At 50.0% G+C, this 27,193-nt stretch overlaps 1 protein-coding gene across 5 annotated transcripts in view; it reads left to right on the top strand.

Moving 5' to 3' along the window:
* Positions 1 to 27,193, top strand: part of Arrb1 (arrestin beta 1) — a 72,596-nt gene that overhangs the window by 38,154 nt on the left and 7,249 nt on the right. For 2 of the 5 annotated variants that reach the window (XM_034504806.2, XM_076938721.1), the window contains exons 2-14: positions 9,568 to 9,598; positions 11,372 to 11,432; positions 14,783 to 14,827; positions 15,544 to 15,740; positions 16,439 to 16,498; positions 17,289 to 17,356; positions 18,934 to 19,069; positions 20,262 to 20,346; positions 20,742 to 20,814; positions 22,349 to 22,486; positions 23,678 to 23,761; positions 24,696 to 24,719; positions 26,318 to 26,388. In XM_034504806.2, the coding sequence (XP_034360697.1) occupies positions 9,568 to 9,598; positions 11,372 to 11,432; positions 14,783 to 14,827; positions 15,544 to 15,740; positions 16,439 to 16,498; positions 17,289 to 17,356; positions 18,934 to 19,069; positions 20,262 to 20,346; positions 20,742 to 20,814; positions 22,349 to 22,486; positions 23,678 to 23,761; positions 24,696 to 24,719; positions 26,318 to 26,388 (1,073 nt within the window). Of the gene's footprint in view, positions 1 to 6,930; positions 7,158 to 9,567; positions 9,599 to 11,371; positions 11,433 to 14,782; positions 14,828 to 15,543; positions 15,741 to 16,438; positions 16,499 to 17,288; positions 17,357 to 18,933; positions 19,070 to 20,261; positions 20,347 to 20,741; positions 20,815 to 22,348; positions 22,487 to 23,677; positions 23,762 to 24,695; positions 24,720 to 26,317; positions 26,389 to 27,193 lie in introns of those variants that run through there. The other 3 variants (XM_076938727.1, XM_034504796.2, XM_076938709.1) reach the window with 3 other exon arrangements.

Consider the following 27,193-nt stretch of genomic DNA (forward strand, 5'->3'; position numbering starts at 1 on the left):
TCCAGTGCTAGCAGCCGCTTCCCCCAGGCTTTGGTTTCTCTGCCAGGGCAGTACTGTGACCTCTCAGCTCCCACCTCCCAACAGAGGGGAGGTCTGTGAGGCGAGGTGACATTTCCTGTCTCCCCTCCTGGGCTGACCTGAGAAGCAGGTGGGCTGAGCACGTGAGGCACTCCACTGCTACTTCCTCCCAGAGACAAGCAGACAAGCCCAGCACAAACAACTCCGCCCAGGGAGAATATGGTAAGGTCCTCAGAGTCTCTGCTGCTGCCACCTGCTCCTCACGCCTCCCTGCTCCCTGATGGCTGTTCTCACACCCAGAAAAGTGGGTCAGAATGTAGGGCGGCTGCAACCGAGAAGTAATGCCCCCTTACATGGTCCCTACCCCACCCATCTGAGCCAGCACTGACGCAGGGGCAGGGGCTGGGAGGGGGAATGGGGGGAAAAGAGGTAAGGGTGGGGGCGGGGAGGAGAGCAGGGGCAAGTGGATATGCTGGGGAGAGGAGGGGGAAAGAGGTAGGGGCGGGGTGGAGCGAGGTCAGGAGCAGGGGAAAGCTTTGAGTTCAAGGGTGTCCAGAATCAGCTCTAACCCACCACCCTCCTACTCTCTCCTACTGTCTTGCTGCCTGTGGCTTGTGACTCTCCACCTCCTTCTGGATGTGTTCCACCTGGATGTGTTCCACATGTTTTGGGCTGGCACTCAAAGCCCCTCACAGCTATCTACCTGCTGTGTTAAGACTCAGTTCTACGTGGAGATGATCCATGACCCCAGGAAGGGTGGATTGTCCTCTAGCTCAGCCTGCCCTTCTGGGGTCTTCCAAGGCGCTAGGGACACGATCCAGCTACTCTGAATTTTTCAAAAACCTAGGGACCTCAGCCACCTTCACTTCTGTGTCTGGAAACTGACCCCTGGCTTCTCCCCCACCACACACACACATTGCCATCTTCTTCCCGAAGCCTTTTCCCTGAGATACCCATGTAACCTGAGACAGCAATGTAACCTTCCAGTACTGGGAGTAGTTAAAATCATGGTCTCAGGACTTCTGATGCCACATGTCTGTCATCCTGAAACTTGGGAGGCAGAGACAGGACAATCAGAAGTTTGAGATCCTTCTCACCACATGAGATCTGCCTCGGAATGTCTGAACATCATTATCTAGTTTTCCAGTTTCTACTTTTAAAAAAATTGTATTTTATGTGCATGCATACTTGGCCTGCATGTTTGTCTGTGACCCATGTGAATGGCTGATACCCAAGGAGACCAGAAGAGGCATGACACCCCTGAAACTGGAGTGACAGATCACTGTGAGCTACCATATGGCTGCTAGGAATTGATCCCAGGTCATCTTAACTGCTGAGCCACCTCTCCATCCCCCACCTCTGCCATTTCCTATTATGTGACTGGTGGGAAAACTGTGTGTCTCTGTTTTAGATTCTCCCTGGGAAAATAGGACTCCAGTGCTACTCCTCACAGGGCTGTTGGTGGAACGCGGGGGTTGATGTTTGTGATGTACCATCTGGGTTCTGTTGTAGAGGAGGTTCTATAAGTTCTAATATCATCTGAAGAATGACTGACTATCAGAAGGGTTTCCCACATTCACTGGGTCAATAGATTTTTTTTTCCCCAATACTCACAAAGGAATAAGTTGTTGCTTTGGCTTTCCTGGCTCCTACAGGGGACCCATGTTCACTACTCGTCTCTCAGGAGGGGTTTTGGATACGGAGTAACATCTGGTCTGTGTCAGTGACTTACCACAGATGGATCTGTACATTTCTAACACCATCTTGTGGAGGCTTTGGATATGTTTCTGGGGTCTCTTAGTCTGGAGTCTCCCTTGAAGTTGAAATAACATAACTTATGTGGCTTACTCAGCACAGCCCGGGCATGCAAGAAAGCAGAATGGATGGTGGCCATCGTTCTTAGTAGGTCTCTCATTGGCAGGGACCAGGTGCCGGGTGTGTGAGTGGCTTGCTACCTGGCATGAGCAGGACCAGTGAGCGGGGGTAATAGATGAAATATTCTTGGGTAGAGCTGGTCAGAGGCATGTTTGAGACTTACCATGGTGGCTGTGACCTGCCCCATGAAGCATTTTCTAAGTCCAGTGCCTTTTGGGTCCAGCAGCCAGGCAGAGTACAGTTAGAACCTATTTCCCAGTGCTGAGTGGCATTCCACCTGCATCTCTATGCTTGCCCTATCCATTATATGATATACCTATTCCCTAGTGCTGAGTGGAGGTACCACCTGCATCCCTATGCTTACCGTATCCATCCTATGATGTCCATCTAACAGCCTTCATTTTATTGATTCGCCGGGCATGGCTCCGCCCTGAGCAGCACACTGTGACCCAGGGCCCTCTTGGCAGTAGTGACCATAGGAACCCCACTCTCATTTCTGTTACAAAAGTCAAGTCAGCAGACTGTCCTATTGCAGTGAGTGGGGACATGTTGATGTAGAGCCAGCAAGTCAGGGAAGGCTTTCTGGAGACAGCAGCCACAATGGCAACATTGTAGCCTGGGAGGGCTCAGAGGAATCAATGAAGTGTGTACCAGGATTGTCCCCCACAGAGACTGTGACATGCCAGCATTCTGTGGTTAACATTTGGGCTGGGGAGACGGCTCAGTCAGTGACCTGCTTGCTTTGCAAGCGTGGAGACCTGAGCTGATTCACAGGGCACATATGAAATCCAGGGGTGGTGGTGTGGATTTGTCATCTCCATTCCCTGGGGGATTTGTTGGGGTAGAGGAGAAGGCGGAGATCCCTGGGGCTTCCTGGCTAGCCACCCTAGCTTGCTTGATGAGTTACAGGTACTATAACAGGGAGAGAGCCAAAAGGTGGAATGGTGCCTGAGGATGCACACCCAGCCTTCTCTGGTCTCTACTCCCAGGGCAGCTCACAAAGGAGCCCTGACTAGCCTGGACTTCTTACCAATTGTTTCCAGATGGTTCTTTCTATTAGGCCTGAGGTAGAACTCGTTTATGCTCAGCATGTCATACAGGAAAATATGAGGGAGAAAGAAGTGGGGTCTTCTTACACCTCAATATTATTTATTTGGGCATCTTTCCTTTCAAGCTCTCTTTCTGTTTTTAAAATCGATTTCTAAAAACTGTAATATTCATATCCTGGTATACAAATCTGTGGTTTTTAGTGTATCCATAGGGTTGTGTCACTGTCACTACTGTCTAAGTCTAGAATGTTGTTATTACTTCCTGAAGAAACTCTGAGCCCATGGGACCAGTCTGCCTTCCTCTCTAAACCTTAGCTCTGGGCTCCTCACACCCAGCACCCAGCACCCAGCACCCAGCACCCAGCACCCAGCACCCAGCACCCAGGAGTCTACTTTCTACCTCTATAAATTGGCTTAGTCTAGACATTTCAAGTAGGTGGAATCACACAGTATGCAGCCTATTCATTAACTGAGTGTAATGCTTTCAGGCTTCATTATGTCGTAGAATAGATCAGTATTTCTTCCCATTTTGTGGCTGAGTATACCCATTGTATCTGTCTGCTGCTGTCCCAACAACACGAGGGTTTCTCTTTCTCCAGGCTCTTGTCGCTGAAGTTATACTGTCCTTCTTTATGAGGGCCATATTTGTGGGTATGAGATAAGTGTTGGTTGATTGAATGACTGATTGATTGGCTGGAGTATGTGGGTGTATGCATGCACACTACACATGTACTCCTGAAGGCTGGAATTGGGTATTAGATTCTCTATAGTTGAAGTTATAGATGATTGTGAGCATCGAACTGGGTGTTGGAGCCAAATTCAGGTCCTATGCAAGATCAATAAGTGAGCCACCTACCTCTTCAGCTCTGTTTCTTTTTCTTGATAGTAACTCTTTTAGCACAGATATTTATTTTATTTTTTCCTTCCATTAGTTGTTTGTACTTTTGGTGTCAGATTTAAGAAATTATTGCCTGCTGGGTGGCAGAGGCACATGCCTTTAATCCCAGCACTCAGGAGGCAGAGGCATGCAGATCTTTGAATTTGAGGGAAGCCTGATCTACAGAGTAAGTTCCAGGACAGCCAGGGCTACATAGAGAAACCTGTCTCAGTAAACAAAAACAAATTATTGCCTAACTCAATGTCATGAAGATTTACATACTAAATAGTTTATTTAATAGTTAAATGGCAGTAGCTTTTATGCTTGGGTCCTTGGTCCACTTTGGGTCTTTTGGTATGATGTGGGGGTCTAACCTCATTCCTTTGAATGTAGACATCTAGTCCCTCTGATATTTGTTGAAAAAAATATTTTAGCAGGTGTGGTGGCTCACACCTACAATGCAAGCTCTTGAGAGGCTGGGGTATGAGGACCTGGAGTTTGAGACTAGCTTGAGACACATAGAAAGGAAGGAAGGGAGGGAGAGAGGGAGGGAGGGAGGGAGGAAGGAAGGAAGGAAGGAAGGAAGGAAGGAAGGAAGGAAGGAAGGGAGGGAGGAAGGAAGAAAGGAAGAAAGGAAGAAAGGAAGGAAGGAGGGAGGGAAGAGGGAAGGAGGGAGGAAAGGTTAGAGGGAGGGAGGAAAGGAGGAAGAAAGGAAAGAAGAGAGGAAGGAAAAAAGAAAAGAAGGAATGTTATTTTTCTTCACTACCTTGTCTTAGCTCTTGTCAAAAAAATCATAAATATAATGCCATTATTTGAATATAAATAAATGTAAATTGCCACAAATATGTGAGTTTGATTCTGTGCTGTTAATGATCTTCTATTGATCTATATGTCTACATGTCAGTACCATACAACCATAATCACTCTATCTTTAAGTTTATTGTTTTTAATTGTGTGTTTGCTTGCGAATATGTGTGCAGGTGCTTAAAGAGGCCAGACATGTCAGATAGTCCTGGAGCTGGAGTTACAGGCAACTGTGAGCTGCATGATGTAGGTGCTGGGTTTTGAACTCAGGACCTCTGGAAGAGCAGTATGTGCTCTTAAACGCTGAGCCATCTCTCCAGCCCTCTTAATCACTGTATCTTTGCACTAAGTTTTGAAATTGGGCAGTCCGAGCCTTCCAATTCCATCCCGTTCTTTTTAAGGTTGTTTTGGCAATTCTGCTCCCTCGAATTCCCCATGGCATTCCCCGTGTTAGGTTCCAGCTGGTCTGCTGCAGTAACACATGCCTCAGGATTCTGAATTTTAAAATTGTGTATTTGACAAGACCTAAGGTTCTCTGTCTGTGCAGAAAATCTAGATCATTTCTGAGTTTAGCTGCAGAAGCAAGACAGTTCGGTAGGCAAAGCAATGCTTCCCCAGGATGTCTGGGCCCTAACCCTTAGAGCCTATGAATCATGGTTATAGGTGGGCTTCAAGCTTCTAATCTGCTGACCTTAAAGTAGAGAGATCATTCAGGATTATGCAGATGGGCCCAGTGTCACCTCAGTGGTCTTTATAAGGAGAGTGAGAGCAGATCTGAGTGATGCAGTATAGTGAGAAGTCCACCTTCTCTTGCTGGCTTTGAAGGTGAAGGCAGGAGGCTGTGAATCAGGGAAGGAATCTTCCAGAAGCCAGAGAGGGTAGGAAACAGATTTGCCCCTAGAACCTCCAGGAGGAACCAAGGACTCCTGAGGCCTTGATTTTAGCCCAAGGGGGCCTACCTTGAACTTCTGGAGCATAGAAGTATTAAGTAGATTTGTGTTGTTTGAAGCCATTGACTTAGTGGAACTTTGTAATAGCAGCCACAGAAAAAATGAGTATGAAGGGCTTGGGGACTCGTGTACAACTTCTTCTGTGCATCTGGCTGGAAGTGGCATGTGGCATGTGGCATGTGGCATGTGGCATGTGGCATGTGGCATTTATAATCCCATCTCATTAGTCAGAACAAGCCCAGGGCAGTGCTTAACTCTACGGCACTGAGGATGCTTGGTATTCCCACATATCCAGCCTCAGGGAATCAACACTAATGCCCATAAGACTTATTATCTATTTCATCTTTGTTGCCTGTAGCACTTTTTCTATGATCTAGTCCATTCCATTTCATTAAAAGCCAAAAAATAAAGGTGGGTGTAGTGGCACATGCCTTTAATTGCAGTGCTGGAGTTCGAGGCCAGCCTGGTTTACATAGTGACAGCTAGAGCTACATAATGAAACCCTGTCTTGAAAAAAAAAAAAAAAACCAAACCAAAACAAAACAAAACCAACAACTCAAAATAATCAGGCATAGGGACATATGCCTTAATCCCAGCAGAGGCCAGAGAACCACTGTGAGTTGAAGGTTTGCCTGGTCTCCATTGTGAGTTCCAGACCAGGCAGGGCTATATAGTAAGACCTTGCCTCAAAAAACAAAACAAAAAAAAAACCCCAAAGCCAACCAACCAAAAAAACCAACCCCCCAAAAAAACCCCAAACCAAAACCAAACCAAACAAAAACCTCTGTGCATGTGTGTTTGTGCACACGTGTGTGTGTGTGTGTGTTTGAATGTAGAGGTCAGAAGTCAACTGTGGGTGTCTTTTCATTCCTCACCTTATTTTTTGAAACAGGGTCACTCACTCAACATGGAACTTTCTCTGAACCTAGAGCTCTCTATGTAGGCCAGACTGTGTGGCCAGAGAATCCACCAGGATTCCTCTCCAGTGCTGGGGTTACAGGTATACACTGCCATATCCATCTTTTATGTGGGCACTGAGGATCCAAACTCATGCTTGTGAAGCAGGAAATTCATCCAGCGAGCCATCTCCCCATCCCCCCGTCTATATCTTAAATAGACTTCCTAAATAACTAGTGAGTTGCGACCTCTGGCTTGGACAGTAAGGATCTCCAAATCCTCTTTTGCTTCTGCTTCATGGACCACAGGTTATATCTCGGACATAGGTGATTGGACCAGGGGGTGGGAGACCTAATCAAAGTTGACCAATCAAATTCCTCTCCTGGGAATTTGGAATTAGGCCATTCAGTCAGTTAGCAGCGGGAAGCTGAGAGAGAGGCAGGGTAGAAACAGGGTTGGAGTGTGAGTCACATGCGAGCCCAAAGGATGGAGGAGCAGAAAAATCCCTGAGTAAGCGGAGCGAGCTGGTCCACAGAGACAATGGAGCAGCCGCACAGACAGCCTCGCAGCCAGGAGGACCTGCAGCCCCAGAAGGAGCAGTGGAGACAGGGAGCTGCGGCTTGAGGCTCCAATGGCGTCCCCATTTCCCGCTCCGGCCCCAGCTCATCCTGCCTGCTCATCCTTCCCGTGAGATTTTGGCCTCCTTATTACGACCCCCTCCCCTTCTTTGTCTTTAGCTATCCTGAACCTTAACCAAAAGGGGTGCTGCTGGTCTTTCTGTTTTGGGGGACCCAGTTATGACTGAAGCTCAGGTTGTGAGGCACGGGAAAGACTGGAGGTGAATCAGATGCAGCTGTTCACATCTGCAAGGCTGGCTGGGATAGTGGGCTTAGGTTAAATTGGTGCCTGCCACAAGAAGAGGTCTGTGCCTTGTTGCAAAGGTGGGGTCTTAGAAACTGAAATACCCCAGGAGCCTCTTTTCTGACTGTGTTAGGGTCAAAAAGTGGATGGAATTTTGAGTGGTGGTGCTTGGTTAATGGGATGGTCTGGCTGAGCCTCGTGGACTATGGAGACAGACTTGGGTGACCTCTTCGAGCCTCACTGTCTGTATCTTTGAAATGGGATTGTCCTGGATCAGCATTGTCCTGGGAAATGTACTTACAGGAATGAGTGGGGAATAGCAAACACTCAGAGAGCGAGGCAGCTGCTGTTGTTGTTGTTTGAGGAAGCCACAAGAGTCCTGGCTTCCTGAAGGAGGTGGCCCCGGGTGCTGACTAAGGTGGCAGCAGGACATTCCCCACTGATGGCTGTACTTCCTGAACTCTGCCCCTCACCCCAGCCACCTTTCCTTTCTTCCTCTTCCCCTCCCCTCTTGTCTGTTCTTCCTGCCTTTTCAGGTTTTAGGAAACGGTGGGTTTGATTAAGGCAACCGCCCCGAGGGAGTGGTCTGGGTCCTGACCTATCCCCTTGTTTGCCGAGCTCCTGGGCAATTTAATGCATCACAAGGAGCTCCTAGTTAGAGCTTCCCTCTGAAGTGGGAGTTAGAATATATCCATTTCACTATGAGAAATGATTAGCTGCTCATTAAAGCTCCCCCCCCCCCTTTTCTTTCCCTCTTTCCCTGCTTGGTGAATATTGTTCCTACCGGCCCTAGGTGTGCCTCATCCTTTCCAGCAGCCACTGGAGTGGCTTTACCTCCCCCTCAGAGCCTGGGCTACCAAGGCCTAGAGGTGAGCAAGGCTGGGAATCCACAGGGTTTTCACTTTTGTAGCCTCCTGGAGAAGCATGGCGCTCCTGGCTCCTAGCTTGGAGTTGCTGGTTCAGACTAGGTGGTCTGCATTCCCCCCTTACTTTAACAATTATCACACCCCAGCCAATTGTGGCATCTTCATACACCCAACACTGATAAATATTAATGAGGAGAAGAGGAGCCAGGGCCCCTAGGGGAGAGCTTGAGGGCGTGCTGGGCCAAGCTCTCCTTTGCAGGCAATGTTCAGACCCATCAATATTCCCTGGGCCCCAGGAGGAGGGTGAGGCAGGCCCAAGGCTGTAGAGATCCCAGAGTCACAGGCCTATCTGCCTACACATGAGCTACTGGGAAGGATTGGGGCTGCCCCCGCTGACTGGATATAGCCATCTCCTTCCAGGTCTGTCCCATCTTTTTGTTTCCTGCTTCTCTTTCCTCTATCTCTTGTTGATCTTTTATTTTTCTACCTGTCTCTCCCTCTCCTCTCTTCCCACCCACCATCTTCCTTTCAAACCATTTCCTCATCCCCTGGTCTCTATCTTTCACGTTTCTTCTGCCTCTCCCTAGTAATGGCTGGATGGGCTGGATGGCGGTGAGGGGGTCTCAGGCTCCCAGATACAGCTCTGGGAGGGCAAAACGGTTGTGGAAGGCAAGTGGCAGTCTTCACGATCCAGGGACCCTGCTGCCATCTGACCTCACACCTGTGCTCTATGTGTGAGCACAGGCGTCTCCCCAGCTTTCTCGTGCCATGTGCTTATCTGTTCAACAAACAGTTATTGAGCTCTCGCCACCCGCTATCATTTAAAACCTATTTGTCACACAATGGTGAGGTGTGTACCCTTGTGTGTGTTTGAGAGAGTCCATGCTGTGGAGGGGGCATGGCGGCAGAGCAGATAGAGGAGGCGTGAAGGAGAGTTTGTGGCAGGTGAGGGGAGGCTGGGAAGAAAGGAAGAATGAATCAAGAGAAGGACTTAGGGACTTGGGGCAGCGGGGGTTGAAGTCAGTGGCTATTTATATCCAGAGTAGGAGAGAGTAGGGTCAGGTAAGAGCAAAGGCCTTGTGCAGAAATCACCTGGTGGAAGAAGGATCAGCAAGGAACAGAGGGGCTGAAGAGCAGTGAGGCAGAGACTAAGGAAGAGAGTGGTGGGAGGTGACATAGGAAGAGGTGAGGGCTGATCACTGGGACCTTCCTGGCACTTGGGGGTTGAGACCCCCTCAGCCTACTCTGAAGGACTGAAGGAGACCTGTGGGCAGCTGGCAGTCACCCTGGGTGTCTGTAGGACAGTCAAGGCAGGAGATTGGCTGGACTGAATTCATTAACCCTGGCTTCACCTCTTTTTCTCTCCATAGAGTGTTCAAGAAGGCAAGCCCCAATGGAAAGGTGAGTCTGTGCTGTGTGCGGACTCCTCACTGTCCCCATGCTCTGGGCTCCTCTGTGGACTAGGAAAGGAAATAGCCTCCCCAGGCACTGCTAGCTGTCTGGGACTGACTGACACAGCTCTGTCCTCAGGAGACCTCAAACCTAATGGGAAGGGGGAGGGGGTGCCGGAAACTTTCTGTGTGGGCTTCAGGGAGCCTGAGCTGGGGAGAGATGGATTGGACATGGGTGTGAGTGTGAGAAACAGGGACAGTCTGGCCACAGGGTCAACACTGAGTCCCCTGGTCAGATGTCATGGTGTCACCTCGTGCCTTTTCTCTAGGGGTTCTCAGGGCCTGGGCTTCCTTTTTTCCTTTCGGGGGCCCCATTTTACAGTCTGTACTCTGTTTTACTCTCTGTTCAGCAAATAGGAAGTACTGAAGTCACCATGCCAGGGCTGGGCCCGGCCTGCTGGGGGTCCAGAGTGTATGGAGATAAGGGAGGCACAGTGCTCACAGCACAGACATCGGTCATTCCCACACCAAACACCAAGTGTGAGCTCTTGGGATGCCCAGGGACTGTGAGACCTTGCCTGGGTGTCTGTGTGTGCGTGTGCGTGTGCGTGTGTGTCAGCCATGGCTTCCTCTGCAGGCGACACAGTTCTAGGTGAATCAAGGTGAAAATAGAGAGCTCTAGGGTGGAGCATAAAGTTCAAGGAAGTGTGGGCATCCCAGGCTGGTGAGTGCCCACATGTGCAGAAAGAGCAGAGCTGAGAAAGACACAGGGCCCATGGCAGGAGTCCTGTGTCTGGGCTTAGCAGCTTACACATTGGGGTTGCTGTGTGGACTTCCATGTCTCCATTTGGTGTCCATGGCAGACATCACTAATCATCTTTTGACCTTTCCTGCTGAGCCGAGATCCATCCTATGTTGGATTCCTTGGCAATCCAGGACCCCAGGCATCTCAGACCAGTCAGTTAGATTTGATATTTAGAATGAAATCCATTTGTCATCCTTACCCCCCAGGCACAGAGGAATGGCTAAAAGGTTTTCAGAAAGGCACAGCTGTTAGATTTGCATTTCGGTGTGGCTAAGCTAAGGACTGTGTGAACAGTCCTGGCTGGAGGCTGCCCAATGTCAAAAGGGCTGAGTGGTCACCCTTGAGAAATAGGACGGAATGCAGGGGTCAGGACTGATGGAAGGCTGAGGGCTGGGGAGTGTCTAGGATGGTGCTCTCAGCTCAGTTTAAGCCAATGGAGCTCAGTCTGGCTCCGGGCTCTTGCTTTCTGGCCGGTGACTGGGTAGGGAGCTAGTTCCCTGAGATTCCTCAGTGCCCCAGTGGCAACATCCTCATGTAAGTGGCTCCCTGCCTGGTGCAGGGAGACAGAGCTGAAGAGCCCAGAGACAGCGTCAGCACTTTCATAGAGCACTTGGCTTGTCTGCCTGTCCCCCAATCCTCCCCAGGATACCCCACTTTCCTAGTTTGTTCTGCTTTGTCCCTGCAGCTTTACCCCTAATTCCTCAGTGGTGTTTGGCTTGAAGAACTCCCTAGGCTTCAATGTGTTTGTCTCTAAAATGGGAAGAATAATAACTCTTTCCTAGAGGCTTGGGAGGCAGAGGTGTTTAAAGCTTTTCAAAGGTCTATTATTATTAGTATTAGGTTTGGGGCAAGGGGCCATATCTTGCTGTGGTTCCAGTAAGGGTTAGGAATGTGTGTAGGTGCCAGTGTTAAGCTTCAGGGTAGTCCTGTGTTCTGCTGTTCTACAGCCACTAACACTCTCGTGCCTTTCCTCCCTAGCTCACTGTCTACCTGGGAAAGCGGGACTTTGTGGACCACATTGATCTCGTGGATCCCGTAGGTGAGTGCTGGTTGGTGGGTTAGGGGAGAGTCCCATCTCCAGTGGCTCTGGCACACAGAATGGGTAGGCATGGCTTCCTGTTTCAGGAAGCAGGCTCTGGACAGCTCCTCCCTATTCAAGACAGGCCTCTGACTGCTCCAAGACAAGAGGGAGAAGAGCAGCAGCAGCCATGTCTTACATAAGGCTTGCTGTGTAGCAGGGATTACTCCTGCTTTCCAGAATGAGGCACAGAGAGGCTTAGCGACTTGTTCCAGGTCACAAAGCTAGTGAGTCAAAATTCTAGCCCCTGGCTCTGCTGTCTCCTAGGGAAATCTTTCTTAGGACTTCTGAAATTGGGGCTGTTCTCACCTACACAGGACTCTGCCGGAGATGCTGGGTCACAGCTGAGATTGGCTCCCAAGGGCTTGGCTGAGTTCAGGGTTTGCATCCCTTGGAACTGTTGCCATCTTGGTTTGGATTATTCTTAGTTGGTGACATCTGTCTGCCTGGGCATTGCAGGATGTTTACCAGCATCTCTGGTCCCTGCCCATTAGAAACCAGAACTACCCCTATCACCACCACAGTTATAACAATGCACTAAATGACCCTGTGGGAGTAAATTGCCCATGCTCAGAACAGCTGCTCCTATAGAAAGACATTGGTCTCACAGGTTTTTTTTCATTTTGTATGGGGAGGTTCAGAGTCATCTGGTTTACAAATGGAAGCACTGAGGCCAGAGATGTTCAACTGTTATTCTTTAAAAAGATGGTCATGAAAAAAAAAAAGCAGGTCACAATGATACAAACTGAGGCTGGGTGAAGAAACTGGCCTCAGACATTGTCTTAGAGGTGCTGCAGTGCTCTGGTCACTGTCGTGGGGCCGAGAGGGACCCTTGCTGTGCCAGAGTCCCGAAGGCAGAGCATAGCATTAGGTTTCAACTCACAGAGAGAAGAGCTTTGTGAATGTAAGCAGAAGCCCTGGGGGTCCAAGCTCTCAGTGTTGACAGGGCTGCAAGCTGAAGATGCTGGCCTTAATCCAGGCCCTTTCCTTTAGGATCTGGGACAGAACCACCTACTTTGCCTCTCCAGCCTTGCCTGGGGACAGTGTGTAGGTCTTCTGATGTTCCACTAGTTGCATCTTCTCCAGAACTGACCTCTCTGAGGCTCTGGGCCCTGGGCCCTGGGTTTACCTGGGGTTCACCTGTCTTGACTTCAGGCAGTAGCTTTCAGAGAGAGAGAGTTCTCTGTGGGCCAGTGTTGAATATAACCCAAGTACATCAGAGGCTGTGGAGAGCCAAGAGAAGGAGAGGACCAGATCTTCAACACACACATTGGCACTGGAGGGTACTACTCCATGCTAGGTTCCCTTGAGACCTGAGGACCCAATGAGTTCTTAGGGCACTGTCCAGGTTTGGTTATTTGCCTCACTAAGAAGACCTCTGTCTATGACACTGCCCTCTCTCTGAACTGGTCCTGTCTTCCCTTCATTCTACCATCCCATCTGGAGCAGGGACCTGGTGCTAGCCCAGGGCTCAGAGCCCAGCTGATGGAGTATTTGCACCAGCTCTTGGCGTCCTCTCCTCCCGGCCTTCACAGTTCATTGCTCTCAGGCCACTGAGCTGAACTTGCCCTTCCAGCTTTCTCGTCATGTCTCTTGGTTCTCTAGTGAGCAGCCATGCCTTGTTCTGTGGGGCCAAGCTCCAAGTTACCCCCCCTCCACCCCACTGAGGAAGCACTACTGGAAGGGGCAAGTGCCTTCACAGACATTGTATTTCCCCTCAGCTGAGCTCCAGGTGCCCAGTCAGTGCAGGACATGGCATAGAAGTGATGCCCATCATGGATGGAAAAGCATTCGTGAAGGAGTGGGCGACCCTGAGGGAAGACTGGGATATCCCTATAACCTGGGGCCAAGATACTCACTGTTTCTTTTTGTTTTTAAAAGATTTATTTATTTATTTTATGTATATGAGTACACTGTCTCTGTTTTCAGACACACCAGAAAAGGGCCTCAGATCCCATTACAGATGGCTGTGAGCTACCATGTGGTTGCTGGGAATTGAACTCAGGATCTCTTCACTGACAGGAAGAGCAGTCAGTGAGCTATCTCTTCAGCCCTCACTGTTTCTTAAGATACTTTGAGTAGATAGTTATAGGGATGGGTTATGTGTTAGAGTGGGTGTGTGCGTGTGTGCGGGCGTGGGTGAGTGTGTGCCTGTATGTGTGACAGAGATGGTCCTTGGGACAGTGCTCCTGCCTCTTGGGAGTCTCAGCTGAGAAGGCTTCTCTGTGTCCTGACAGATGCTCTGCTCTCAAGGGCAGCCCTTGTGAGAGGCATTGTCTCCACTGTGAGTGAGTCATTCTTATTGCTGTGACAAGATGTTCACTTACTTGGGCGATGGCTTTAGAGGTTTCAGCCCACAGTCACTGTGGCACTGCAGTGAGGCAGAACACCATGACCGGGAGCATGTGGATGAAGCAAGCTGCATCCTTCACAGTGATCAGGAAGCAGAGATGGAAGAAGGGACTAAGAGCCAAATACACCCTTCAAGCCTTATTGACATTCTTCCTCCAACTAGGTCCCGTCTCCTATGATGCCCGCCACCGTCCAGTAACCCATTAAGCTATGAATTCCCTGATGGGGTAGAACCCTGTGAGCCAGTCGTTTCCCAGGGCAGACACTGTTGCTTTAGAGTGCAGTTTTCCATACGTCAGCCTTTGGAGGACATTTAAGATTCAAACCGTAACATTCATGCTCACACATGCCAGGGGCTGTCCAAATACTTCTATGCGTGACAAAATTTACCCATGTGCACACTGACACACACTGCCCATCTGTTGCCACATGAGCCCCGAGAGATACTGATCAGAGGCCCTGATTCATGGTCCACCCCTCCACCCCCACCATGTTCAGGAGGCTCTGAAAATCTCGCTGATCCTAAGCCTGGTGCGGAGTCTGTTTATTACAAAGCTGGCCTAACATGACTCAAGGCCATTTACCATAGTTAGTCTCTTGGCGAGATTAGTCATTTAATGATGGCAATTCTGAGAAATGTCCTTATGTGGTTTTGTCACTGTGTAGAGAACATAGTGTGCTTACACAAACTAAAATCACCATGATGTCCCTAGGCAGTATACTCTTAAGAGACCATCTTATGTATACTGTTCTTTGAAACATGGTTCTATAGCCTGAGACCGTAGCTGTGTTTCCTGTAGAGTTGTCAATAGCTCTTATAGTAAGTAGGTGCATATCCTGCAGAGGACCATACCCAAATAGACGGTGTGCCTTATTACCTTTGGGATTTGGTTTGAGTGGATGGTTGGAGCTCAGGTTGAGAAGGTTACACAGGGGGACTTTGTTCATTGTCTCCCCAGATGGTGTGGTCCTGGTTGATCCTGAGTATCTCAAAGAAAGGCGAGGTAAGCTGTGTTCCTCCGACTCTCAGCATGCTGGATGCTTCCACATCCCCGCTCTCCAGTGACATCAGCATGTTGCCTTGATGCTTAAGCAGGACCTCAGCTGGTCCCATGGTTTCTCCCCGTCCATTCTCCTGTTTCCTTAAATGAACCAGTGCATTTACCATAGGAAGAACTCTGGTCTCCTGCTTCTTGCTCACCATATGAGATCTTATGCCCCAAGCACAGGCCCATCAATAAGACAGTAAGACGTAGGGGAGGGAGGAAGGCAGTGGAACAGGAGAGAGGATTTCATTTTATAGATGGTAAAGGTCTGTGTATAAGGTTAGGGTTAGGCTGGGCTGAGGTCCCCCTGCCTTTTAGACACATCTTTCTGGGTGTTTCCCTTCTAGGCTGTCTCCCTGCCCCTCTCCCCAGTCTGCCAATCTAACCCAACCACCATGGCTGTCAGGTTGCCTAACCATTCTTTCTGCCCCTCCACAATCCTGGGCTGGAGTTAGCTGGGGAGGCCCATCAAGAGGCTCCTTCCTTCCTAAGAGACCACATCAAGGCTGCCCTTGAAGGCACCTTGTGTCAGAGGGCAGTGTACGCACCTTGTTTAAACCTGGAACAGGCTTGTAGCCTCTAGTAGGCAAACCCCAGGGCTAAGCTGGAGCTCTGGGGGAGGGGTTTGTATGCTCCCCTCCCAGGCCCCTCCTCAGTTCCCCTGCTCCTCACAGTCTACGTGACACTGACCTGCGCCTTCCGGTATGGCCGGGAAGACCTGGATGTCTTGGGTCTGACCTTTCGAAAAGACCTGTTTGTGGCCAATGTGCAGTCCTTCCCACCGGCCCCTGAGGACAAGAAGCCACTGACACGGCTACAGGAGCGGCTCATCAAGAAGCTGGGCGAGCATGCCTACCCCTTCACCTTTGAGGTCAGCATACCTTCTTGCATTCCAGAAGCATTCTGGGATGCTCTCAGGTCAGGCACATGGGGAACCCGGGAGGGCAGCTGCTCACCCAGCTCACCCAGGGGACCTAGGCACTGTCACTTACATTACCTGTTAAGTTCCTTGTCTCTGGCCACTGTGGGCGTGTTACCTTAACCTCTAGGCTACTCCTCTGACGCTCCTATATTTAAGTTACTTGAAAAAGGAAGGCCCAGAGATGGTTAGAGCAAAGGAAGAATCCTGCCTGGCCCTGGGTCCCTGTGTATCTCCCTTCAGACAGGGTGCTTACATGCCCAGCTCATCCCCTGTTGTGCCTTTTTACCATCCCAAGACTCCATGCTTCTGGAGTTCTAATCTTCCTGTTTCTGAGACTCTATGACTCTGGGGCAAGGATGAGTTGAAAACTTAGGTGAAGAACATTCAAATTCTCATCTTCCATAGTCTGCCCTGACTTTCTGTGGGGCATGGTGTGATATGGCTTGGGCAGGAGAGAACCAGCCTATTTAGGGGACTCCTGGTCTGGTGGAAAAGATACAGCTTGTTTTCAGAAGACTTGTCTGATGGAGGAGAGATGATCTGTCCTGAGGGGGCCTGGTACGATGGGTGTATAGTAGTGACAGAGGTGTGTAGGGAGAGACAAGGCAGAGGTGAAGGTTAGCTCATGTTATTTGTCTCCTGAACAGATCCCACCAAACCTTCCATGCTCAGTCACATTGCAGCCTGGGCCTGAGGACACAGGGAAGGTAGGTAACTCCAAGAAGACCATCTTGGGTCTAGGCTTTCATGTCCCCAGGGTCCTGGATTTCTCCCCATAGGGTAGTGGACAGTTGAAACTTTGCTTCTGGTTAAAGCTGCCTGGGCTCAGGCCTGGCTGATGTTCCTTGGATAATCCACCAGTCTCTTGAGATAGGGATGCAGATGCAGGCTGGCCTCACCCCACATTTGGTGATACGTCACAGTCTCCCTCAAGTCTCTTTTGCTGGCTCTGGTATTGACTGCACAGGACCAGCAAATTCTGAGCACCTACATATGTCCTCACACAGGCCCTGGCAACCTTGTTTGGAGATGGTGTCACTGCTTTTCTACAGAGGGGAAGCTGAAGCTTAGAGAGGATTGACAGGAACAGGTTCCAGGCCCCACACTTCAGACTCCACTATCTCTCATCTGCAAAGCAGAGGCAGTGAGATCTTCATGCTGTTAGAGAGTTAGGGAGACATCGTGACACCTAGCACAGGGTCATCACGTTACTGGTGGCTGTCTTGAGGAGGACAGCCACCCAGACTGAAGCAGGAGTCCCAAGTGGGAATGGGGTTGGCTGGTGGGCTCTCAAGAGCAGCTCCAGTGGAAGGAGCTGGGTCAGGGGCAGCATCGGGACAAAGTGAACATTGGGTACCAGGGTTTCAGATTCATGTCACGGAGTCCTCAGGTGACAGAGGCTTATGTTCCCACTCAGCATTCTGGTCTGTAAGATGGGAGGGTAGTTGGGGGCATTGCCTCCCACTTGCCACGGGGTCAGCATGTCCTCCTCCACAGGCCTGTGGTGTGGATTATGAAGTCAAAGCCTTCTGTGCTGAGAACCTGGAGGAGAAGATCCACAAAAGGTACACGGGACGCTGGTGGGAGAGGGGAGGAAGGACAACACGGGAAGTCAAAGGGCCAGAGATGAGGAGAGGCTTTGCTGTGAGAAGGGTCTAGAAGTCTGTCAGGTCATGGTGAGCTTCCTGGAGGAGGCAGCCCGAGGGGTCTGAGCCAGACCCTTCTCACATCCTTACCTCTCCCTGCCTTCCCCCTGCAGACTGCAGCCTTTTGATTTTAGAAAGACCCCAACTTCAGTTAACTTCCAACAGTGGGTAGCTGAGAGGCCCTCAGCAGGAGTGGAGCATATGTTTGTAGACTGATCTGAACAAGGGGCAGAGTGGAGAAAAGTGAACCTAGAGGGGGCTCAGTGTGGCTCAGAGGGTTTTGGTGTGGCTCAGGCTCAGTGTGGCTCAGAGAGCCAACATTCTCCCACAGTGCTCAGCAGACAGGGAGGACAAAGCAGATGGTCCTGACTTCTCATGGCTGTCCTTCCTGGGGGTACTGGGGTTCAGGACCTCCTGCTTCCTGGCCTTCACCAGGCTTGGATGCTCCTGCATCCTAAGTCGGTTCTTAGATCAGCCTGCTGAGGGATGGCTACCAGACTTTTTAGGGATGAGTTCGCCACCTGGTGGTGACTATGAATATCACATGCATTTTCATCTGCTGTATGTTTGTTCTTGTAGCGGGGAGATAAGACTCTTCTCTCTTGTGTCGGTCCCAACTTTCCCTTGCGCGATGAAGGGGACCTAATGGCATTATGGAATAGGAGAGGGATCTTGAGCAGAATAATGAACAGCAGGAAACAGTGAGAGTCACCACCCTCACCCTCTCCCAATGGGGCATCTTAAGTCTACTCCCAAGGTTCACTAGTCATAATGATACAATAGCTGTCAGTTCTCAAAGGCTTAGTTGGTTCCTGTCATGCTCATAGTAATGGACAGATGTGATTTAACCTTACCAGGGGTCCTAAGAGCTAAGTGCTGTTGACACAACTGAGGAAACTGATGCACAGGGACGTAATTTCCCGTGTCATGCGGTAACTCGCCAGCTCAGTCCATCCTTGCTTCTACCCTAAGCTAGGTGACCTCCAATGAACCATTCTCATTTGTGGGTCTCACTGAGTCACCTCTTTACTGTCCTGCACCTCTTGGCTAAATAGACATCTCATAATGACCCCACCCCCCACCTCCCACGAGGGCCTGTCAGTTCTGCATGTTTCTGCTTAGCAGGTGCCAGGCGGCAGGTACTGACCCACGTGCTTCGACTATGGTAGTGAACCAGCTAGGCAAGAAGTTTCCATCCTCCAGCGGCTTATGCTATCAGGAGACATAGGGAGCACAAAGTAAAAAATAGTCCCTTTCGTACTATTATGCTGGGGATTGGGACACACAGACCCAAATGAAGTGCTGCTGTCGGGTGGCCCAGGGACAGAATTAAGGAGCCTGGGGCCGAGTCACATGGCGATAAACCCTCTGGGCTAACCTCTGTGATTAGATGGGGAGATACAGTAGCCTCTTGAGCAGGAGAGGGGTCTAGGTATTGCAGAGAAGAGAGTGTGGAGGCTGGTGACTCTGTCTTTCTCCCTACACATCTTCCTTAGGAATTCTGTGCGGCTAGTCATCCGGAAGGTTCAGTATGCCCCTGAGAGGCCTGGCCCTCAGCCCACAGCTGAGACCACCAGACAGTTCCTGATGTCAGACAAGCCCCTGCACCTTGAGGCTTCTCTGGATAAGGAGGTAAGGGGCTCAGACCCCATTTTCCCAGCTCTGCTACCCCTCAGATCCCAGTGTCTCCTGACTGCCCTTGAGGGTTTGGGGAAACCTGTTGGGGTCCAAAGGACTGGAAGAGGTGGGCATGTGCACCAGACAGGAGCAATGGAAGAGTCCTGGCCATTCAGCCTCACACTCTGGTAACTGCCTGCTTCAGACTGGTGGAGAAGCCCAGCCCATCATCAGGGTGGTGATGGGGAACAGGACCCAGGGACTCCCTGCTGTTACCCTCTTATCCATGAGCTAGAAGGTGAAAAACTCTTGAAGTCAGGTGACTCTTAGCCGGCTGACTGGGGTGTGTGCCCTCTCCTTCTTAGGGCAACTAAAGGCAAGGACCTGGACAAAGTGGATGCCCTTCCCTGAGAATTCCGAGCAGGTCCTTTGGTAGCTGGTTAGCCTTTTCTCTCTTCCCCTGAATCTTCCAGAGTTTAATGTGTTTGGGAATCCAGACCATCAGAGCCCACGGGGACTTGAGGCCTTACTCTGTCCAAGCCTACACACAGAATAAAGGAGAAACAAAGAAACAAAGGAAGGAGTCTCAGATAACCTATCCAAAGTCAAGCGATGGTTACCACCATCATTGCTATTATTGTTGTCTTAGCTAGTGGTCTGAATGGGACTGGAACCAAGGATGTCAGCTTCTTGTGTGTGTGTGTGTGTGTGGTGTGTGGTGTGTGGTGTGTGTGGTGTGTATATGTATGTGAGTGTGGATGGGCACATATGTGTGTGTATATGCATATGTGTGGACCTGGAGGACAGCCTTGGAGGTGCCATTCTCCAGAACACCATCCACTTCCTTTGAGACAGTCTGTCATTGGTCTGGAGCTTACCAACTAGGCTAGACTCTGTGGGCACTGGGCCTGAGGGATCCTCCTGTCTCTGCCTCCCTAGTGCTGGGATTACAAACAGCATTTTTACATGGCTTCTGGAGATCAAACTCAGGTACTAGTGTTTTTACACAAGTACTTTACTGGCAAAGCCGTCCCCCAAGTCCTGAAATGTCATCTTCCAATACAGACATCTTTGAAAGGTCCCACAGCAGTACTGAAGGTCCATACACTTGGTAGTTTTGTGACACTTTTATCTCCGTGGGAAGTGGCTGATGAGCTAGGGGCAGAGTTTAGTGTCTGCCCACGCTCTCCTGTTGTTTGCCTCACAGATCTATTACCATGGAGAACCCATCAGCGTCAATGTCCACGTCACCAACAACACCAACAAGACTGTGAAGAAGATCAAGATCTCGGGTAGCTGGAGATCCTTCTGAGGGTTGGGATAGCTGCAGGCATGGTCTTTGTTAAAAGCCTGAGACACTACCTTAGCTTCTGAAGCTTGGGTCTGCCGTCAGCCTACCGTGGCTTCAAAGCTGGTGTTGGAGCAATGGGTTTACTGCTTCGCATACCCCTTCATAGGCTTTCTGGGCCCTGGCCAAGCAGTCCTGGGAGGAAAAATGTGGTCGTGGAAGGGACTGGGTTTTTGATGGAGGTTTCTGTTTGGGTGGAGTCTGGGGTGGTGGCCTCTGGTAAATGCTGGCCATTGTCTCAATCTAAGCAAGCACTGCTACCACAGGGAGCCTGAGGTGTATCTTGAGAGGTATCCCCTCCCCTGACTCACGTGCCCACCTCCCGGCCTCTCTCTCTAGTGCGTCAGTATGCAGACATCTGTCTCTTCAACACAGCTCAGTACAAGTGCCCAGTGGCCATGGAGGAAGCTGAGTAAGTGTGTTTGAAGACAACTTCGGATGGGTGGGACTAGATAGGAGAAAGGGAAGTTCTGAGTCCAGGCCTAGGCATGTCTTCTCAACCTGCAGAGAGATGTCCTAAGTTAGAACTCAGGGCCATGTGCCTCTGTGTGCTCAGTAGCCTCACTGACTCCTGTTTTGGTTTTTAAGTCAGGTCTCGTTTTGAGATCAGGCTAGCCTGAAATGCACTATGTAGCCCAGGCTTGCTTGAGATCAGGGCAGTCCTCCTAATTCAGCCTTCCAAGTGCTAACATTATAGGTGTGAGCAACCACATCTGCCACTTTGACATGGTTTCTAATATCCTAGAGACGGAGATGTTATTATTAAGCCAAATATTCTTGCATTGTTGGATATTCTCATATTCAGTGCTGATTAAAAATAAGACTCACAGCTTTGAGGCATAGATTTCTGGTGAGTGTTGGGGGTACATTGAGATGACCAGAACAGCATCTAACCCCAAGGGGAATGCCATATTCTGTCACATACTTGCATCTGCAGTCTGGAGAAAGGTTAGCTGCCTGGGCTTCCAGTAAGCACGGTTTCCTGTGGGGTTGGGCTTGGGGTTGAGATATGGCTGGCTCCGCTCCCTTCAAGGGGCAAATCTGGCTCTTACTCCATGGCTGCCCCAGTGTCAGGTGCATGCATCCGTCTCATCTTTGAAAAGACGGCGGGGATAAACTAGCAGCAGGCCAGAGTGAGCAACAGAAGTATCTGTGCATGACTGATAGATACGCATTGCAGCAAGTCAAGTCTCAATGGTAGAACTTAGGTGAGGGTATCCAGACACTTACTCATGGCCTGTATGTAGTGATACTTTTGAAAATAAATGTGGGCTGAAGAGACGGCTGAGCAGTTAAGAGCACTTGCCATTCTTCCAAAGGACCGGGTTTCATTTTCCAGTACCCACACGAGGCTGCTCACAACAGCTTCTAATTCTAGTTCTAGGGAATATGATACGCTCTTCTGGCCTCTGAGGGCACTTGCATGTGGTACACACACACACACACACACACACACAAATAAAAACTTAATCATTAAATAAATACTAAAAATAAATGTGTGGGATGGAGAGATGGCTCAGTGGTTAAGAGCACTGACTGCTCTTCCAGAGGTCCTGAGTTCAATTCCCAGCAACCACATGATGGCTCACAACCATCTGTAATGGGATCTGATGCCCTCTTCTGGTGTGTCTGAAGATAGCATATACATATACATAAAATAAATAGACATATAATATACATAAAATAAATAAATACATTTTTAAAAAAAAATGTGCCATTTAAATGTGCATTATGGCCATGCAAGTCCAGGGTTAGTCCTACTTGTGTGTAGTGTGCCTCTCCTCTTTCTGATGGCACTGAGCTTCCTGCTGGAGCTGGGCTTGGCCCAAGTGGTTGCCTGCATCTGGGAGATAGGGGTTGCTGGCAGAGGGAGTGGACAGACATCTTGACTGGGTTAGTGCTGGCTGTGATAAGGGTCATCTTCATGCTGCCACTCTACTTCTCAGTGACAATGTGGCACCCAGCTCAACATTCTGCAAGGTCTACACACTGACTCCCTTCCTGGCCAACAACCGAGAGAAGCGGGGACTTGCCCTCGACGGGAAGCTCAAGCATGAAGACACAAATCTGGCTTCCAGCACTCTGTGAGAACCCACCTCAGTCCCAGGCCCTTACTGCTCAGTCCACAATGGAGTCCCGACCTCTTGGCCCAACACTATGAGGATGAAGTTTAGGCTCTTTTCCAAGTCTTGACTAGGACCAGTCCCCTGGAGTGTGGCTAGCCAGGGAGGCTGTCTCCTTACTCCCACCTGCCCAGTCAAAGACTACTGGGTCCCATCATTTGGCTCTGGGGGACACAACTGCAAAAACTTTCTGCAAGAATTGGCAGCTCTTAGCCCCAAGTCCCGAATACAGACTGGGTGTCTCTGATGCTGTTGTGGCTGGAGGGGAGAGAATGGCTTCTAGAAGGGCCCTGGAAAGAGATAAATGGGGGCTTGGAGGGGCTGTGGAAGAGGTGGGGAGCTTGGTAGATAGATATGGGGCCCCCCTCCACATGAGGCACCATTAGGTCATTTGGTCCACGGGCATCACTGAACTTTCAGGGTTGCCCCACCGTAGAAGAGTTCAACAGTTGTGGTGGGACTCTCATTCCCTCTGATGATATCTGGCTCTCTGCAAAGGATTTGGTCTTTGTCTATTGATTCTGAGGCCATCCTCCCCATGCTCAGACTTGGCTCAGGCTAGACCATCACATTATTACCCCTCATAGGCCTCCCATTTACCAACAGGCTCTTTCTCTCCCTTTTACCCTGTCTTATATCTGACCTTCCCTCAACGCCCCCCATGGGGCATCATCTCCTTAGCACATCCTTCCAGTGATACCCTGACTCCCGGATACCCTTGGCTCTCAGCTCTCAATGCGGCTCTTTCTGCTTATGGGTTACCGAGCATAAACAATGTGAGAGGTCGGTTAGGGCTGGTTCTCACCGCACTGTGTGGCACTGGTGAGGCAGGGAGGAGTGTCCGCTAGGGCTACAGAGCAAGGATATCTCATAGTTAGATGTGGAACCCAAGGAACTAGGGCCATGGCTCAGTGGTAGAATACTTGCCTGTCATGCATGAGACTCTGGATTTAATCTCTAGTACCACAAAGAGGGACATAAACAGAACCCAGGGCTACAAGTTCCAGTGCATTACACAGCTCCCTTTCCTACCTCTGCTGGGCCTGGTGGTTCAGGAGAGCGATGGACAGTGGTGCCTCCCATCACAGTCCGATGCCTACACATCCTGCCCACCAAGGAGCCCCAAGGACCAGCTTCCCCGTTTCCCTGCAGGTTGCGGGAAGGTGCCAACCGTGAAATCCTGGGCATCATCGTTTCCTACAAAGTCAAAGTGAAGCTGGTGGTGTCCCGGGGCGGGTAAGTCCAGCCACCCCAGAACCCCTGCCCATCCCACTGGTTTGCCTGGCCTTTTGCTGCATCTTCCTGTTGAGGAGGCGAGACTTGAGGACTTGCTTTTCTCTTCCTTTCTCTGATTCCTCTTCCTTCTCTACTGTCTGGAGCTCCTTCTTTCCTCCTCTTTGGCCTAGGCCCAGGTCTGGCTCTGAGAATTGGGTACAGCCTATATGACCCTGGGTGTCCTCAGACTGTACTGGGACTCTCAGGGGCTACATGGCCTTCCTCACATCTCAGGGTACAGTGCACACACACCACTCTTGGAAACTGAAAAACATAGAGCTGAATTGGGGGGTGGGAGTTACTAATTGGTTAACCTTCCTGTTTTATGGATGGGGAAAAATGAAGCCTAAATAGTTCTCCTGACAGACTAAGTAGCTTTGCTAGGGCAATGCCTCCAAGCCAAGGATGGTGAGCACCTCTGCAGTCATAGCCCTTGGGAGGGAGAAGCAGGAAAGCGGGCATTCAAGGCCATTCTTGGTAGCATAGCAAGTTTGAGGTCAGCCTGGACTGTCTCCGTTGAACAAAGAATATTGTCTCTGCGGCTGGCAGTGTTAATACTGACTTTATATAACAGAACATTTCTAAACCCGTGGCCAGTCCTGTGTTCTGTGACTTTGTAGGACCCACAGTCTTCTCATATCCTAGTAACCCCCAAAATCTTTCTTCTGCCATTAGATAGTCTGGGAGCAGGGAGATTAGTTTTTACAGATGAAGACCCTGGGGTCCAGGGCCTCTGCAAGCCCATCCCTCAGTGCCCTAGATGAGATGTCAGCTGTCCAGGGGTTGGGAGCATGTCCTTTAGCAGGCGGCAGAGCAGTGAATGAATGTCCTTTCTCTTTTCTCCCGCTCTGCACTCTGTCCTGACTGCTTCTTCTGCCTCCTCTGGCCCACTCAGCCTGTTGGGAGACCTTGCATCCAGGTAAAGCCCCTTCTTTGTCCTTCTTTGTCTACCTTCCTGGAGGTCCTGGGGTCATAGACTCGGTTGATCAGAACCACAGGGTACCAAGAGGGAAGGATTTAGGGTTATCTCAGATTGCAGGCTGGGGATATGCTGCAACCAGAAGTGTGCCAGGACAGATCAGGGTGATGTGGCTCCTAGCAGAAGACCTTGACTTCTTCCCTTCAAAATCAAGTGACAGGACCTTTGTAGACAAGTGATATGGGCAGTGGCCCTTAGGAGGCCATCTGAATTACTGACCTGAATCCTAAGATGCTCCGAGAGATAGACTCTTCGTGTCTTTCAAACATCTACTCCACTGAGAATTCATGGCTAACTAGTCAGCTGCTCTTGCTCCCAGACCACATGTAGGAGTGCATGCGCCCCAGACATGATTGTGTGACCTCCCATTGCCACACAATAACTCTGTCACTCATCCTATGAGATCTGAGTGAATTGAGAGATAATTCTATCTCTTCAGCATCAAACAGCGAAGAGTTAATGAGTCCAGACTTGTGGCCAGGCTTGTGAGGGTACTGGAATCCCAGCAGGGAGACAGTAGTGTCCTTACTACTCACAGCCTAGCAAGGCTGAAACCCAGGTCCCTTCCAGTCACATCCAGTGTGGCTTCATTGAAGGCTGACTGAATCTGGCTGTAGCAGCCCCACCATACCCAGTTCACAGCTGGCAACACAATCAGTAAGATGTGGTTGTGTTTTCTAGAGACATTCATAATTTTAGGGAGGCTCTGCTAAGTTGATGCCACCCTTAGCCCTCAGGGCTACTTTTAATCAGTCTCTCAATTCTGTTTATCATCCACTGGCTAAGGGGATGGATGACAGAGCCAGAGTCTTTCTTCACTTACTGCCAATAGCTGTGCAGCCTGAGGCAAGAGGCTGCTCTCCAAGTACCTAAAGCTTTTGATCCCTGCCCAGGCCATCATAATAATAAGGCTGCTGTGAGGATCACAGTTGTTGTTCTAAAGGGCGGTCCTAGAACAGTCCTGGGTACACTCTATATCGTGCAAGTGCCTGCTCTTGTCCTCAGCCTGTCTGTTAGGGACAATATCAGGGAAGGCCTGGTCACCAACAATGGTTGATGGCCGGTTCTTTCTCTCACATTGCACACACAGGAGGTGTCAGAATCTGCACATGGCATGGACAGCTCTGAATCCCAGTTTCTGAAACTTGTGGGTGGCAGGGAGGTGGCTGGGTAGGACTGGGAGAAAATTGGGAAGGATGATGTGAGGAGACCATGATGATTTGAGATGGGCAGTGTCCCAGGCCACTTTGGTTACCCACTGACCATGACATGAGTCCCCAGAGGGCATGGTCCCTAGCCCATGGCAATCAAAGGACCCTTAAAACAAGGGGAGTTTCTGTTTCCTTTTTCAGTTTTTCAAGGGAGTGAGTGGGTGGGGCGTCTACCTCTTTGTAAGTACAGAGAAGAGGCATGGTCAGTAGCAGAACTGAAGTGTAGTTGCTTCACCGCAACCTCCCCAAGCCTCAGACTGACAGGGCAGCCAGTGGGTCTTAAAGTCTGAGGCTCTCTCTGAGCTCACTGAATTGGGTGTGTTTCAGTGACGTGGCTGTGGAACTGCCTTTTACCTTAATGCACCCCAAGCCTAAAGAGGAGCCCCCACATCGGGAAGGTGAGTGGGACCCGTAGGTCACTGGGGTGGGGTTTACCAGCCTCCCTGTTATCCTACCACCCTACTTCTTTCTGGGTTAGCCTTCAGCCCAGAATCACCCTTTCCTCAGCTCCCAGTCTTTTGCAGGGACCACAACACGACTAATATTTGCTTTTGACCCAACCAGGAGGCAGAGTCCTGACTCCTATTCTCCATAAGGCAGGGAGGCTGGGAGTGGAGAACGAGCCACATTGGTGGATTTTAATTTGAATTTTAAAAGTTATTTATTATTATTATTTAAAAATACTTATTTTTATTTTATGTGTATGGATGTTTTGCCTGTTTGTATGCCTGTGTACTATATACATACAGTACCATCAGAGGCCAGAAGAGGGCATCAGTTCCACTGGGAATGGAGTTACAGATGGTTGTTAGACACCCTGTGGGTGCTGGGAATTGAACTCACAACCAGAAGACTGCTGAACCATGTCCCAGTCTCCATATTAGTTGAGTTTTTAAAGTGGTAACAGATTGACAACATTCCTGTGCAAGGGATGTTACAGACCCTCTCACAAATGGAGTCTGTGCCTACAAGTAGGAGTAGAAGGTAAGATGCCACAGATGGCACTCTGAATTCAGAGAGGTTACAGTGTGGGGAAAAAAACCCCACCAGGGCAACATGATCGCACATGCCCACAGTCCCAGCAGAGGGAGGCGTGTGAGGCAGGAGGATCACGTTTGAGGATAGCTAGGGCTGCAAAATGATCTTAAGAGTAAATGGAACTCAGGCAAGCAAGAAGTTAATGTGTCTCCTGTTGGAGACCTG

Source organism: Arvicanthis niloticus, chromosome 1, assembly GCF_011762505.2.
Source record: "Arvicanthis niloticus isolate mArvNil1 chromosome 1, mArvNil1.pat.X, whole genome shotgun sequence".
NCBI classification, from domain to species: domain Eukaryota; kingdom Metazoa; phylum Chordata; class Mammalia; order Rodentia; family Muridae; genus Arvicanthis; species Arvicanthis niloticus.